Source organism: Mixophyes fleayi, chromosome 2 (assembly GCF_038048845.1).
Source record: "Mixophyes fleayi isolate aMixFle1 chromosome 2, aMixFle1.hap1, whole genome shotgun sequence".
In the NCBI taxonomy this organism is placed as follows: domain Eukaryota; kingdom Metazoa; phylum Chordata; class Amphibia; order Anura; family Limnodynastidae; genus Mixophyes; species Mixophyes fleayi.
The window spans coordinates 199,515,000-199,530,692 of NC_134403.1; the positions used below are offsets into that span (position 1 = coordinate 199,515,000).

The 15,693-nt window shown below is 38.4% G+C and overlaps 1 protein-coding gene across 10 annotated transcripts in view; it reads left to right on the forward strand.

Moving 5' to 3' along the window:
• BCAS3 (BCAS3 microtubule associated cell migration factor) overlaps positions 1–15,693 on the forward strand; it is a 1,120,339-nt gene that overhangs the window by 602,633 nt on the left and 502,013 nt on the right. For all 10 annotated transcript variants that reach the window (XR_012688055.1, XM_075195324.1, XM_075195323.1 and 7 more), the window contains one exon: positions 6,448–6,548. Coding sequence is in view for 9 of the 10 variants with exons in the window: in XM_075195324.1 (XP_075051425.1) it covers positions 6,448–6,548 (101 nt within the window). In the remaining variant the exon portion in view is untranslated. The remainder of the gene's footprint in view (positions 1–6,447; positions 6,549–15,693) is intronic.

A 15,693-nucleotide genomic window follows, 5' to 3' on the forward strand; every position in this document is an offset into this window, starting at 1 on the left:
TTGTATATATATATTAGTTCTCTTAATGGAGAGCTCTACTTCAAGTATATGTCTGTGTCTCAGTCATCACATACGGTAGCAGCAAATCCTAACCAACAGTCACCAAAGCAACTTGGCTTGCATATTATTATGATCTATATATGAATAAGTGAATATTAAGAAAATCCACCTCTTATTAATCACATAGTGAACTGCTGCTAAATATAATGAAAATCTGGTTACACTATAATAACACTATTTATCTGATTAGCTTTCTGGTGAAGTCTATGGGGCATATTCAAAAGTTCTGCGGCATTAAAACTAGTACAGTAAATACGGTAAAATCTAGCTGGATTTCAGCTCGCGGCTCAGGGAGTAAATTACCGTATTAACTGTTTTTCCGCGCATGATTGCCGTAATAACGGTAATCGTGCACAGACCGCAGGATTTTCAGCGTTTCCGCCGACAGTTGAATATGCCCCTATGTGTTAGAATAGCACATAAATTAATCTGGGCCGTAATATAAAAACTAAACTAATTTATATAAGAAGTTCACTTTTTTTTGTTCAAGCACTGTTACTATATGGAAAGCAATTAGTTTTCTACCATTTCACTAGTATATTTAATGGCAAACCATAAGATTGATTATGTTTGAAATATTTAATGATTAATAATAAAGTATATTAAACCACCAATCGATTGATGTTCTCACCTCTACACGCGACTCAAAACCTATAACTATAAATCTTATAATAAAATGAAGATCAGAAGACATATTTGGCAAAAGGGGTAACGGCTTTAATTATTTCTAAAATGTTGGCCAAGAAAGCAGGAGCAAACCATCAGCTCCAGATAAACAATATATTATCCATTAAGGGTGGCTGTACTCCCCCAACACTGCCAGGTCACAAAGAACACACTCTTCTTGGCTCAGCACTGGACCCCCTGCAAGGGCAGCGCAATTTGAAGAAGAGTGCTCCACAATTGCTTCTTGTGCCACCCACGGGCGCTGACTGCCATGCTTTCCCACTCGGTGTGGGTCGTTGGGAAATTCACAACGCCAAGAGGAAATTTGCTCACACTCACTCAAATAAACTACCTCCTACCCCTATGAGCACTCCCAACATCTCACCCATTGGCCCTTTCATATAATTAATCCAGCAACAAAGCTTTAACTGCTTTTTTAACCCTTACCCTCCCATGTGCAGGATTCCTAACTCAACCTTAGCGTTTTAACGTCTTTGTGCTTGTATAGTCCTCTGTTACCTGACTTTTGATTTTGTGATTGGTGTTAACTTAGAATGCAAGGGTGTCACTTGTTATAAATGCACAGTTTTTTGTGCAAATTTAACTCCTTGTCCCCAGATGTCAAGATTTTCACACCTAAATCTTAGACAACTATTTATCATTAAACACTGGTTAATAGTATAGACACAGACAGTTTGCAGACCTACACATGTTACAGATGGTAAATGATGTTGCTTTTGTTGACGTTGACCCACTGTTTTGCTGGTCATTGATGCTGTCTCACTTGGGATGCAGAGTTTTATGGATGACTAGTCTTCATCAGGTAACTGCAGAGGAGTTAATTGGTTTCACTATATAGCTCTGAACCATGTGATAATGGAATGAAAAAGATATAGAGCCTCATTTAGAGATGACTGAGAGTCCAAATCTATTCAGCACAGGGCTTATTAGGATTGGGACACATGTGAGGGTACATTAGTGTGGGTATAATAGTTGGGAGTAGGGTAAGTTCCAATAAAAAGATGAGTTTTCAGAGATAGTTTAAAGATTTGAAGAGTGTGGGAGTGTCTGATCATTGTGCCTGATGGTAAGAATGCTGAGACACACATTTTCCCAAACAGTGCTGGCAGGAAGTCCTAGAATACTCTTTAATGCCCTTTGCACTGAAAAACTTATAGATAGTCTTTGGTTTCCACAACTTAACTTCTTCCTGTTGGTACTATCAGACAAACTTTCAAATGTCAATTTACAAGCAGAAACTGTACCGGCTATACTGGAAGGGGTTGTTCTACTTGTTCCAGCCCAACTCCTTCCAGAAGAACAGAAGGTTGCTCTGCCCAAAACTACAATTGATTCATATGCAAATTTTCCTAATTTTCGGTGAGCATTTGGGTGATTATTTCCGCATGAAGATTTAAAGCATACATAGTAGTAGTGATCAATTCTGAATTTGCTGATTGTAAACTAATGCATGCTGAAGCATTTCATAGATTGGTAATACAGAGATCTAATGATGGCGAAGATCAGTGTTTCTAAATAGCCAGACTGTATATAAGCAATGCCTTTTATAATTTGTTTTACTACATTAATTAATATTTTAAAAGATCAACTTCTTGGTCTAATAAAAGTTGCCACAGCTTGCACAGTAGCCAACTTTTTCTGGGAACATTATATTAACCACACTTTTTAAACAGAGGGAAACTGTTTTTTTATACGCTTTGAACAGTAGATCATGATTTTCCATGGTTAAGTTTGAACACTGCTGCCCCTCTTGTGAACTTGCCGCCAGAACATTTTAATTGAAGGAAGCATGAGATAGTACACGCACACATTTTTTCCCCTCCTATTAGGAATGTACTGTATTCATTTTCCCTGAAGAACTAAGAAAACAGGAAGCAGAAAACAATATAGATGTGTGTATGCTCCCTGAAAATAACCATGCTTCAGTCGACATGTGATTTGATGATAGATTGTAGGGTTACATACCATGCTGTTACAAACTAGTAACGAAAATTCATTGTACTAATTGATAATGCACATTCCATAAGTCAGGTAACATAACATGTCTTTTGTGCTGAACTAGGATATTTAATTCTATAATAGAGGGTTAAATTTGCTAAATGATGAATTGTCTTTTTATACAACAATCACCTTCATGAAGTGGAGGCAGCCATCTGTACACTGAGCTTACCATTCATTAATCATTTTGTGCATCATGCCTCAATGATTTCACCTGGTTCCTACTGAATCCTGGTGCCATCACTTACCTAGGTAAATGACACACATGCACCCAGCCGTCCACTTGATATAAAAGAAAACTTGATTCATCAGACTAGACCATGTTCTTCAATTGCCCCATGGTCCAATTCTGTTGTTAACATCCCCTTTCTAAGCGCTTTTTGTGGTGGACAGGGGTCAGGGGTCAGCATGGGCACTTTGACTAGTCTACACAGCCCCATATGCAGCAAGCTGCGATCCACTGTGTGTTCTGACACCTTTATGTCATAGCCAGCATTAACTTTTTCAGCAATTTTTGCTACAGCAGCTGTTCTGTGAGATTGGACCAGATGGGCCAGCCTTCGCTCCCCACGCTCATCAATGTGCCTTGGATGTTCATGGCCCTGTCGCTGGTTCACTGGTCGTCTTACCCCGTTGTCAATTGTCAGAATATACCAGCTGGCATATATCTTCTTCTTCTTCCAGATTCCCAACATAAATTTGATATATTTTAATGTTTTAGAATTTAATAACCAAATAAAGATATTGGAACTATCTCTGTGTGTATGGGCTTATCAGGGATTTCCAGAAGTGGATCTTGATGTGTGGTAGAGATTTCAACTTGACACTAAAACCTATCCTGGGGGTAAATGTATCATGATGCGGTTTTTGCAAGTGACCGATATTTGGCGATTTTGCAGGGCAAATTTAAAACTTCAAATTTTGCCTTTAAAGACATTGCCGTTTTAAATTTGGCCTGCAAAGTCGCTGAATATAGGCGACTGGCAAAAACCGCAGCATAATATATTTACCCCCTGGTGTCATCCCAGGGAAGATTCTGGGCTTGATTCATGTTTGAGCGCAAGTCCATTTGTGTGCATGTTGCATGAAATAGCTCTGCGCATGCTTAGAAACGGATGTTACGTCAATGAACACAATTGCCTGTAATTCATGTCTGAATGCAAATGACACTTATGACTGCCTACGACTTGAAGTGCGGAACGGCAGTGGGAAGAGACAGATGGACATAGCCATTGTAAAGTAATGGCATGCCGAGGGCATTCTAACACAGATGCAAGTCCTGGGTTTCTCTTAAGTACGCTTGGTTTCAGAGGTACTAGCAACAGGGCAGATGTCATCGTCGGCTGATAGTGATGACTAGCACAGCATAGTCTTTGTTTGGAAAACTACACATATGTGTGTCACTAGCTAGCGCAGAATATGTATGTAAGTAAGATAGACCATAAAAACGCATTGTATGTATAGTACGCCTTAAGAACTTCTTGATTTATGTATATAATAAAAAAAAATGAAAAAAAAATATTTTTTAAACCAACCATATTTTTATTAATAATGATACTGTTTAGAGCTGTTCATTTATTTTATAATATAAATGTTTTTGTATGCGTTCTGATGTGACCTTATTTTGCATTTGTGCTTGTGCGTATACTGCACTCTGTTCTGGTTGTTAACATACGGCAAGTACTGTTTAGGCAGAGTGTACTTACACCCAGATTCAAATTGAAATGCATCTTGAGATTCGGTTGGATTTGAATACAGTCAGAACTACACTCAAGTACCGATTTCTTTTTTAAACCACAACGTGTGTGTAAGTTGCCTTCCGATTTCATGATCAGGCCCTCTATGTCTTACCCAGCACTGATGTGCCTTAAAAATCTCTTCACCTTGATCAAGTTGTTGATACCTAGTAGATACACTACCCATAAACACAGAGCCTACTGCTCCCCAAATCAGACCTACTCAAGATTTGATAATTTCACATTAAAAGTACAGACTTGTGGCACTACAAGTGCATGCTGACACTTGTAGTGCCACAAGTTTGTACTTTTAATGGTGTCCCCATCAGGAAATTTTGTTGACATATCATAAAAATATAAATATTGCCCTACTGCTGATGAAATAGTAAGCTGTTATTAAAAAAAACAAAAAAACCACTTACATTTATTCTATAATTACATGTAGCCCACTAATTTATTATTAAAGTAAATTGTTCCCCGTAAGAAGATTACAAATAATTTTTGCCCCTCTGCAACAAAATAGATAGTTTATTTAAACACTCCCATTGTGCCTCCTGTTATATTAACATTGCCCTGCAGTGTAACAGTGATGTGTTTGCTAATCTCACCTATAGAAAGCAACGTGTTGTATCTGGCGATTTTGAATTCAAATTCGGGCGAGTTTGCAAATTCACAGTGTCATACATTTGGCGATTTGTATAGCTAGAGTGGGAAAAAATTGGGACTGCGATTTGAAGCAATTTTGAAAGAAATGCATCTCCAGCGATTTTACATCAAATTGCCGGTTAATAAATCGATGATTTTAAACTCGCCAAAGAAACTCGCTGGAAATTTAAAATCGCAGCTTGATACATTTACCCCCTGGTTTTCTTCCCAGTGCTGAAATGCTGCAGTTGACAGAATCTTTTTGAAAGCAGGGTTACTGAGAATAGGTTATAGCGCTGAGCGACAAGTTTGGAGAGTGTTCTTTTTAAAGAGGGTTTTGGCATACAATTTATTAGTGGGTATTGTTTGAGCTCCAAAGTGCATGGTTCTTGGGCCTAGGGAAAGGGAGTTTAGGGGAATCACGGACAAATATTAGTCTATCTATTGTTCTAATTATTAAGGAGGCAGTAAAAGGGCTGTTATAATAAAAATCTCTTAATCAGGCTACAAAACTCTTCAAAATCTTGTGGAGATTGGTGGTCTGACAATATGGCAGCTGTGAAACTAGCAAAATGTGAGACAATAGCCATATTACATTTCGAATTCCAAGTAGAAAAAGATGGCATCTATTTATTAATATGCAGCACTAAACTAAGGCTGTTTTTTTTTTTTTTTTAATTGCAGCAATAAAAAAAATCACTTATCAACGCAATTTATGAATAAAGCAATGCGGGAACAGCTGAGGGATACTCAGTTGACTCAGTGATTCGATATGCATAATTGGGCTTTCAATTCCACAAATACAAAAATAATAATATAATTGCAAAATAATTGTAAAACAAGAAAATAGATAAAACATTTGTATTTGTTTTTGTTAATATTTTTTTTTTATATAAAAATAAAATAATTACCACTGTAAAAATGCTGTATCCAAAGTATAAAGGATTTTAGGATTGTACTACCGCAATGTTTGTTAAAAAAAATCTTTCCCATATTTTGCATGGGTAAACTATCTCCGGTGAAACCCAGTGTATCTTATTGGTGGTGGGGCTTATGTATGATAAATATCCCCCTTAATCTTAATAACAGATTTAAAATTTAGATGTTTACACTATTAACAATTTTTTATTATTCCTTATTATTGTTATTACCACTATTTAAGGAATGTTATAACATCTTGTTCTTTACCTACCAATGTTTCTTGTTTTCTTTAAGAAATATATATATATATATATATATATATATATATATATATATATATATAATTTATTTATTTTTTTACATTTATTTCCATGACATCTGACTGTTTAATCTCTTGCAGTGGTTCCACCTGGCAGTCCTGGTCCAATCACAAGGCATGGCTCTTATGATAGCCTGTCTTCAGACCAGAGTGGACAGGAGGATGAAGGATGGCTTTCACAGGTAAATAATTACATTATCTTTTGTTAACGCCTGCTGCAGACATGAATTTATGCTTTCCCCTTTTTTTTTTTTTTTACAATGAACTGGACCAACCGAAATGCACATTTTCAGCACTTTTTTGGTAACAGCTTTGCTGCTTGTTTCATCAAAGCTTTGGCTGTAAGTGCTTTGATCGCTTTCACAATATCTATGTTAGCAATTAAAGGGTATATCAATATAGGTGTTTTTTTTTTCATTAAGGCACTATTTACCAAGCTCTGCAGTCCTCTTAAACAACTTTCTAGTCACCTCCTTTGGATCTCCCTCATTCACACAGGGGTTGCTATGCAGGACTGTGCACAACAAAACAACACAAGACCTAATTCCAAAAATGAGTCCCCAGAACCAGTGCTATAGCCTGGACCGGTTACTGCTAATGTGGAAGGACATAGAATGTCCAACTCTGAATAAGCCCCACAGGCTTCAGACAATTATTATGCAAACTTGTCTGTGCCATATATTAGGTACACCCAAAGGAAGCAAAGATTATGGAGCACTAATTATGTAGTTATGCATTTCATTGAAAATATTGTGCAAACTCAGCAGCCAATGTCATGAGGAGTATTGCTAGGTTCCAAAAAGATCTAAAGCCCATTCTAACAATCAAGCTCATCAGATTTGTATTGTGTTATCTGGTATGTTTAAGACTTACGGTTTTCCAGATAAAGGGGATTACTGTAATTTGGAGCACCATTTCTAAAATATTCTTAATATTATAATTAAAAATTCCTTCAGAAGCCTGCATTGCTTATTAGTAATTACAAGTATTACAAAAGAGAAAAATAAATGTGACAAGTCAGAGCTCCCTTTACAGACGGTATTTCCCATAATTGCAAAAATAGAATTCAGCACCATCATGAATAAAACAATTAAAAACACCTTTATTCTATGGGCTATAATTTAGATAACGTGGCTCACATTATGGAATATTTTAAACTTATACTGTGTCCTTTTTCAAGCAAGTACATTCCCTACATTGCTAAGTTCATGTACATGCTATATATAGTATTTACAAAATAAGGTGTTTACATAGAACTAACCAATCAGATCAAGTTATTAAAAGCCATGTTACAGCAGGCAGAACTAAATGAGAACCACGACCAAGAGGAGTTATCACATTACCTGTCGTACATACTTGCCAACTTTTATAACCTCCCCTGGCAAGTGCAGGAGATGCAGGGTGTGTGATAATATCATCGTGTCCCACTCCCTGCTTTATAATGCTGAGATTCATATTCACTAGTACAGTGATAAAAAGGATAGTGAGCACATAGAAGAAATTGGCAGCACGGTGGCTAAGTGGTTAGCACTTCTGCTTCACAGCACTGGGGTCATGGGTTCAATTCCCGACCATGGCCTTATCTGTGAGGAGTTTGTATGTTCTCCCCGTGTTTGCGTGGGTTTCCTCCGGGTGCTCCGGTTTCCTCCCACACTCCAAAAACATACTGGTAGGTTAATTGGCTGCTTACAAATTGACCCTAGTCTGTGTGTCTGTCTGTGTGTGTGTTAGGGAAATTAGACTGTAAGCCCCAATGGGGCAGGGATTGATGTGAGTGAGTTCTCTGTACAGAGCTGCGGAATAAGTGGCGCTATATAAATAAATGGTGATGATGATGATACTAACTCAAAAGCTGAAGCTAGACTATTCATATAGATATACTATAGATTCATGTTGCCTTTATTAGGAGGTGCAGAATTCCTTCAAAGTCGTTTTTCACAATGTGCTGCCATGCGGGCTATGTTCCACATCATTGATATGTATCTCCCACAGGGTGACTCACAAACTTTATCCCGCACAGATACCGCGCATGCAGTATTACATCATTGGTGGGAACTTTATGGTATAAATAGAGGTCTGCATCTATACATGAAAATAAATGCAGTGGTGCAGAGCTTAATTAGTTAGGATTTGTCTAGCTTAATCATACTGATCCTATCATTGGAACCACTTTGTTTACCAGACAGAGCCATATGAATTATAAAGTCTGTAATCATTTTGGTTGTGATTGTAATTCCTCTTGTGCCCATTCTTCTGTGGTGTATAGGATCTAATGAAAGGTAATAAACGGGTAGCATCACATTGTATAGCATGTAAGGGAACAGATAATAGAAATAGGTTAAATCGGGTGCAATTAAATGGAATATATGTATGCTTATCCTGATGTTCTCAATCTGGAAATTCAAATCCCTTAGATCTGCTGGAGTACTGTATTTATCATAAAACATAAGGGAATTTGGAGCAGATAGTGCCAAAAAATATGCACTTCATTGTGTAGTACACTTTAAATCGTATTTAATTGCAAGTGAATTAAAAACAGTTACAGTGTTATAATGAAGTTTATTATTATCCAGCCACAATCCTTTTTCATTGGATGCCAGAAAGGCTTTTCATAAAATTTTCTAGAAGTTGGTGATCCAAACTTTGAAGGCTCTTTGGGATTTCTAACAGGTGTGCAAGCACTATACTTGAACCCTACAGGTCATGATTAATGAAATTGCCTCAGAAACAGCTTCCATTTGCAATGGGACTATACAAGTCTGCACTTTATCCCCCTTGATTTTCACCATTATGATAGACCTTAGCAGCAACAATTAGAGCCTTCGTAGATGTCCAAGGGGTAGAGGTGGGTGACTAATTTTAAAATATCCCCATTAATTGATAATTTGCTTCTATCACAGTGCTTCAGATCTCACTCCCAGTCATGTAGAAACTCATGGGACCAGGGGCTGATGTAAATGATTAAACAATCTCTCTAAAGCACTGCATAATGTATAGGCTCTATATCAGTAACTGGCTACCCAGAGGAAGAAAATTAACTTCTCCAAGTTGGAGGCTATGTTGTTCATGTTTCCCCCCCCCCCCCCCCAGATTAAAGATAGTCTCAATCCCAATTAGCAAATGAATAAAATAAAGTACTTTTAGATTTTTGATACATCTTATTAATACATTTATATTAAGATAATTTACCCCCGTCATTCTCAAAAAATAAATCAGAATAATTGCTATTATAAAGGATATAATACAAGAATTCCTGTATCTTTTCTAAAGTTTGCATATGCAGATGCCATACACAATGTTTAAAAATATCCAAGACGTCCTTGAATTTGAATGGAAAGGTAAAACCCAAGAACCTCATCATCTATCCTTAAAAACCTAATTGTCAAGATGGCAGAAGATTTCCTGATGCAAAATGATACACTTGCCCAAATGGTAACAAACTTTGTCACTCATAATACCATTTCATGGGTAGATATAGAATAGGGGTGGGCAACAGGCGGCACACAGAGCCTTCAACTGTAGGCCCCCAACTGGCTTCTTGCAATCTCATTCTCTGCCTAATAAGGAGAGAATAAGGCAGAACGGGGGCATCCGAATCCCTAGTAATGTGACATCCTCTGCAAAGTAGGGAGGTCAGATGGCATGCCCCCCCTTGAAGACTGGAGGGCTATTTATAGATCCTACATTTCTTATTTTAACTATTTTTCTAACTTTGTGTGGCCTTCCTAATCACATACACCATTCCAAGTTTTTCATGCCCCATCCCTTACATTTTGCATAAAGCTGTGGGACTTTAAATATAAATTGTCCTTCACTAGCACCTGGACTTTCTGTCAACTGCTTTGACTCATAGATCTGGGCAGGATTCTGATTGTCACAGATTTTATTGAGCATAACACTTGGGCCACTCTTTAAACTATCCAGCAAAAGTTGTGTCGTCGCCCCCCAATGACCAGGATTTTTTGAGGATTTTCAGGTTGGACACTTCCTCTTCTCACTCCCTCTAACTGAAGTATCTCGTAATTTATCTCCCTTTGAACTGATTTGCATCTGATCGTTCATCCATAAAAGAATGATCTCCTCATTATATAACTGTCATGCCAGCTCCGGTGTCCATGCTTCACTTACAGTACCTGGCACCTGGTGATTCTCTCTGCCCCCTCCCAAAGCTGCACCCTAACATCCGGCACTTCCAGGTTTTTTGTGACTTCTGATGCAAGAGGCATGAGTTTCAAATTAGCTCTCTCTATTTAAGTCTGAGCATTGTACAGTGCCATGCTAGCAGATTCCCTGCTTCTAGCTACAGATCCTGTTCGAGTTTCTTACTTCTCCTGACTGTCTCCATGAACTTCTGCTTTGATCTTGGCTAGGGTATTTGACATCCCTATTGTTTCTGATTTGGCATCTCACAGTCTGTTCATGTATCAGACTCCTACTTTCATTCACTTCGAACTCCGTTTCTTCATTTTATCAGCTCACCACACCAGAAGGTAGTGCAGAGAGCCACTACCTGAGGGCTCTTAGTAGCAAAGCCCAAACCTCAATTAGGTAGTCCCTGGTGAAAACAGAGGGGCTTGATGGACTCCACACCTCTGTTCTGCTAGTGTCAACTTTGGCTGGTGAAAGGAATTCGCTCCCTCTGAATTTGGGATTTGGCAGTAACTTACTATTGGACCATTTGTTTAGTTACCAGGGTCATTTCAAAGAGAGTGGGCGAATGCCTTAGGCCCTTCTTCTGATGAGAATTCCTGGGACGAAGTGAGGGATTAGTTCATAGTTCAATTTCCAACCTGATCAAAGAAACAGCTTAGAAACTTTATTATAGATGGTACCACACTCCAAACACACTATAATATGTTTATTACAGTTAACTCTGGAGGCCACAGTGAAACTCTCTATGGCGCTGCCCACGTATTTCTATATTGTGGGATAAGCTACATAATTTTCTCAATTTTCTATTAGAATTATCTATCCATAACGATCTGTGGATCTTCCTCCTCTCCTGCTCAATCCAAAATGTTTATGATCATTCCAAAAAGATGGTTTATCACATCTTGGCAGAAGCGAAATGGATGACTGTTAAGAACTGGAAACAACCAGATCCACCCTCTAGGCCATCCCTCAAACACTTTATTTGGCATGCATCGAAAAAATAACATATTACTTACATTATAACGAAAATAAATTTAGTTTAATTTGGACTCCCTTTCTAAAAGAAAGATGAAGCAACCTTTCATTTTCCTGAAATACCTAAACATCTATCTCATGATGCTCCCTTCGCTGTACTAAGGGTAACCTGTAATAACCCTACATGCCTCTACAAGGGAGGGATGGCAAGACTCGACTCAGCAGCCTATTAGGAACATTTTAAAGGGGAAAAAAGCATTTGTCCCAGTGCCCCAGCCCAAGGTATCCCACTATGGGACCGGCCCGTGGGGCGAATGCCCCCCATCTCAGCCTGCCCCTGTGCCTCTATCATGTCTCTGATTTTGAAAACTATTCCTGATTTAATAACAGTGTGGAATTGTTTAATGTTCAAAAAAATCACTCAATGTACTACCTCACTTTACAATGTAACCTATAGCATCCCCCTTCCCCGCCCCTTCATGCTGCCTATCACTGTCTTAAACACTAAAAAACACCTTACCTAGGAGGGGAATCATTGAACAGTGTGGGGAAATTTAGGTCATTTTCTATGTGTGAATTAAAATATTTTAGGATTGCAGAAATAGAAGCTGGTTTTATCAGGGAGTAACACAGTAGTAGCATTAAATGCAACTAGCTACAAGGCAATTCCAATACAGAATATTTCACAGTAGCCTGGGCTTCAGGAAATACACCGATCAGCCACAACATTAAAACCATGTGAAGTTATTAACATTGAATATTTCGTTACAATGGCACCTGTCTATGTTTGGGATAAATTAAGCAGCAAGTGAACAGTCCATTCTTGAAGTTGATGTGTTGGAAACAGGAAAAATAGGTAAGCATAAGGATCTGAGCAACTTTGGCAATGGCCAAATTGTGATATCTAGACGACTAGGTCAGAGCATCTCCAAAGCGGCAGGTCTTGTGGGTTGTTCCATGTATGTAGTGGTTAATACCTACCAAAAGTGGCCCAAGGGAGAACAACCTTTGAACCAGCAACAGGGTATTAGTCTATATGGTCCAATCCCACAGGAGACCTGAAAAGTTAATGCTGGCTATGATAGAAGGGTCAGGAAAAGAGAGGGTTGTTCTGTAGCACTGATTGTAGGAAGTTACCCTTATTTTCACATCTTTCTAAGATTCCTCTTATATATTGTGTAAGGGGTGCAACTAAAAAACTTATTTATATAACAAGAGACTAGGGGCTAGATTTACTAACGGGCGTGTTTGGCATCGTGTTTGATCTGTCATGCATCGCCGCGTTTTTCCGGCGGTTTTGCATGTCAAGCAGCCGGATTTACTAATGATCGATTTTAAGCTTTAAGCTGAATCCGCCGGCGATGTAACGGCGATATGTAAGCCTCCAAGCCGCCGCCGCCGGCTTTGAAAGAAACATGGCGCTTTTGCTTTAAAACTCGTCGATTTCGTGTGTTGGCGGGTTTTTTGAAAAAAGCACCTGTATCATGGCGTTTAACTACTGGCTACTTTCAATGTCAGGAGATTTGACAAAAATTGATGGCCCCTTTTTATAAGCATCATGATTAACTGCTGGCCAATAGACTGTGATTGACTGATTTCTTCAGTCAGAAACACATTTTTGTTTTTGTCACATTTGGATTGCATTAACATTGTGCATCTTGATTATTTTTAAGCACCATTATTATTGTTGCCTTTTTGAACCAAAAACAATTTATCTAAAATTATGTTGGTTTCAGAAATTAAGATGCAATCAAAAAGGGGAAGAAAAATAATTAAAGCTACCCTGAAATTACATTGTACTTTGCCCATTTCCCATATACAATCCTAAGAGCAATCATTGGACATGAAATGGCCCTTTCTCTTATGTTCTGAATGGCAAAATAGCTCAAACAGCATGCTGGTTGAGCAATCTCGCCGCTCACAAGCAGCTCTTTTATTTTGGTCGTTTGAATGGCGCTTTTCCGGCGGTTTGACAAACCCCTCCATAGTAAATCCGACTGTTTGTATGTTCAACATTGTTCAAACCGTCATGGCGATTTCTAAAGTGGTGGTTTTGGAAAAAGTAATTTCTGGGCGTTTGGACGGCGGTTTTACCGTTAGTAAATCCGACGATGGCTAAACTGCCGGCAAACTAGCCAAAAATCGTCGGTTTTAGCAACACGCCCTAGAAGTTGTTTCCAGAATTGGTGCACAAGGACTCCCATATTTCCTTAATGAAAAGTATCAAGCTTGTTAAGAGGACATCAAACAAATAATGATAAAATATAACTTTTATTAACTAAGTTAAAATAATGGATAAAAATAGCAAAATATAATAGTGCTCGTGAGTAAACAATAAGTGATCGTATAAAATACGCTGGATGCACTAGCTCATAACTTCTAAATAGCTGTATATTGGATGATTATTAGGAATCATCATCATCATCAACATTTATATAGCGCCAGCAGATTCCGTAGCGCTTTACAATTGGGAGAAAACAGTGATAAAATAATACTGGGTAATACATACGTACAGAGAGGTAAGAGGGCCTTGCTCACAAGCTTACAGTCTATGGGACAATGGTTTGATACACAAGCGTAAGTGCTACATCATCTTGAATATTTGTCCAGCCAGAATGCAAAGGTTACAAAGTATTTAGTGGGCTGTATGCTCAGTCACACCTGACACTCCAGGTGTTGTGAAACTACAAGTCCCAGCATATCCTTCCAGCAATAAGCTGCTATATATTGGCAAAGCATGCTGGGACTTGTAGTTTCGCAACACCTGGAGTGTCACAGGTTAGCCAACACTGGTATAGAAGGTGGTAATAGGGTAACCTAGTGAGATTAAAAGGGTGGTAGAGGAATATTATAAGCTTGTCTGAAGAGGTGGGTTTTCAGAGAATGCTTGAAGGTTTGAAGACTAGAGGAAAGTCTTGTGGTGCAAGAGAGTAAATATCATAAAATTGGTGCAGCCCGAAAAAGACCTGTAACCGAGAATGGGTGGAAGTTATGAGCGTGGAAGAGAGATGCAGATCTTGGGCAGAACGGAGGTGTCAAGTTGGGAGATATTTTGATAGAAGTGAGGAGATTTATGTCAGTGCAATTTTGTTGATGGCCTTGTTTTTTAGTAGAAGAATTTTATATTGGAATAGTTGAAAAACAGAATTTCCAACATATCCTTGCTGGATAAAATATATCATCAATCTGGAGATCTATATATGTCTCTTATGTATATCCAAATAGTGGTGACCGGACACTGGTGTGGACTTACTCCACTGGATGGGATATAGCCCCTTATATCTAGCTTCAAAAGGCTCTTACGAATGTGTTCCTAATCTTATGTGTGTATTTAAGGAAGCAACTGTTATTCTATTATTGCTGCCAATCCTGCATGCCTCGTATTGGAAGTGATTTGATATCTGCCTCCAAGTCACTCCGTATTAGGTTTGGGTTTAGGGAGCTATATGTCTATAAAAAGCATCCGATTTGTAAAAACTCAAATTGAGAGTGCACCCAGCAAAACTGCCGACACGCATTTCGCTATGCTTTTTCAAAGGCCTCCATACCCCTATCATGTTATGTCTCTCTACATCTAACATTATAAGGAAACAAGGTGTCTGTGGAAGAACTATTCAACAATTGGTATAATAAAAATATGTATCATGATTTTGATTGCTTCCTGAGATAGCTTCCTGAGATAGGAAGGGATGGATTTTAGTGATGTTAGGGAGGAGGAAGTAGCAGGATTTGTTAAGGAACTGGATATAAGGGAAAGCTGAGGGCAGAGTCAAGGGTGACTCCAAGATAGCTTGCTTGAGAGAGAGAATTATGTTATCAGCCAAGAGGGAGAAATATTGGAAGGGATAGCAACATTGGCAATCCCTTTAGATTATAAGCTAGTGAACCCAGCATTGTATATTATTGTATTTGTCCCCATTAAAGCGCTGTAAAGCATTATGAAGTTTACTGGCACTAAATAAATAAATGTTGATGAATAATGTTGATTGGCAGGAGGAAAGATGATGAGCTTGGATTTGGAGATGTTGAGTTTGAGGAAGCACTTTGACATCCAGGTAGTGACAGCAGACAGACAGATAGTTACTTGGGATAGGATGGAGGGATAGAGGTCAGGGGAGGGAATATAGATTTGTGTGTCATCGGGATAGAGGTAGTATTGGAAGCGAAATGATTGAATAAGTTCGCCAAGAGAGGTGGTGT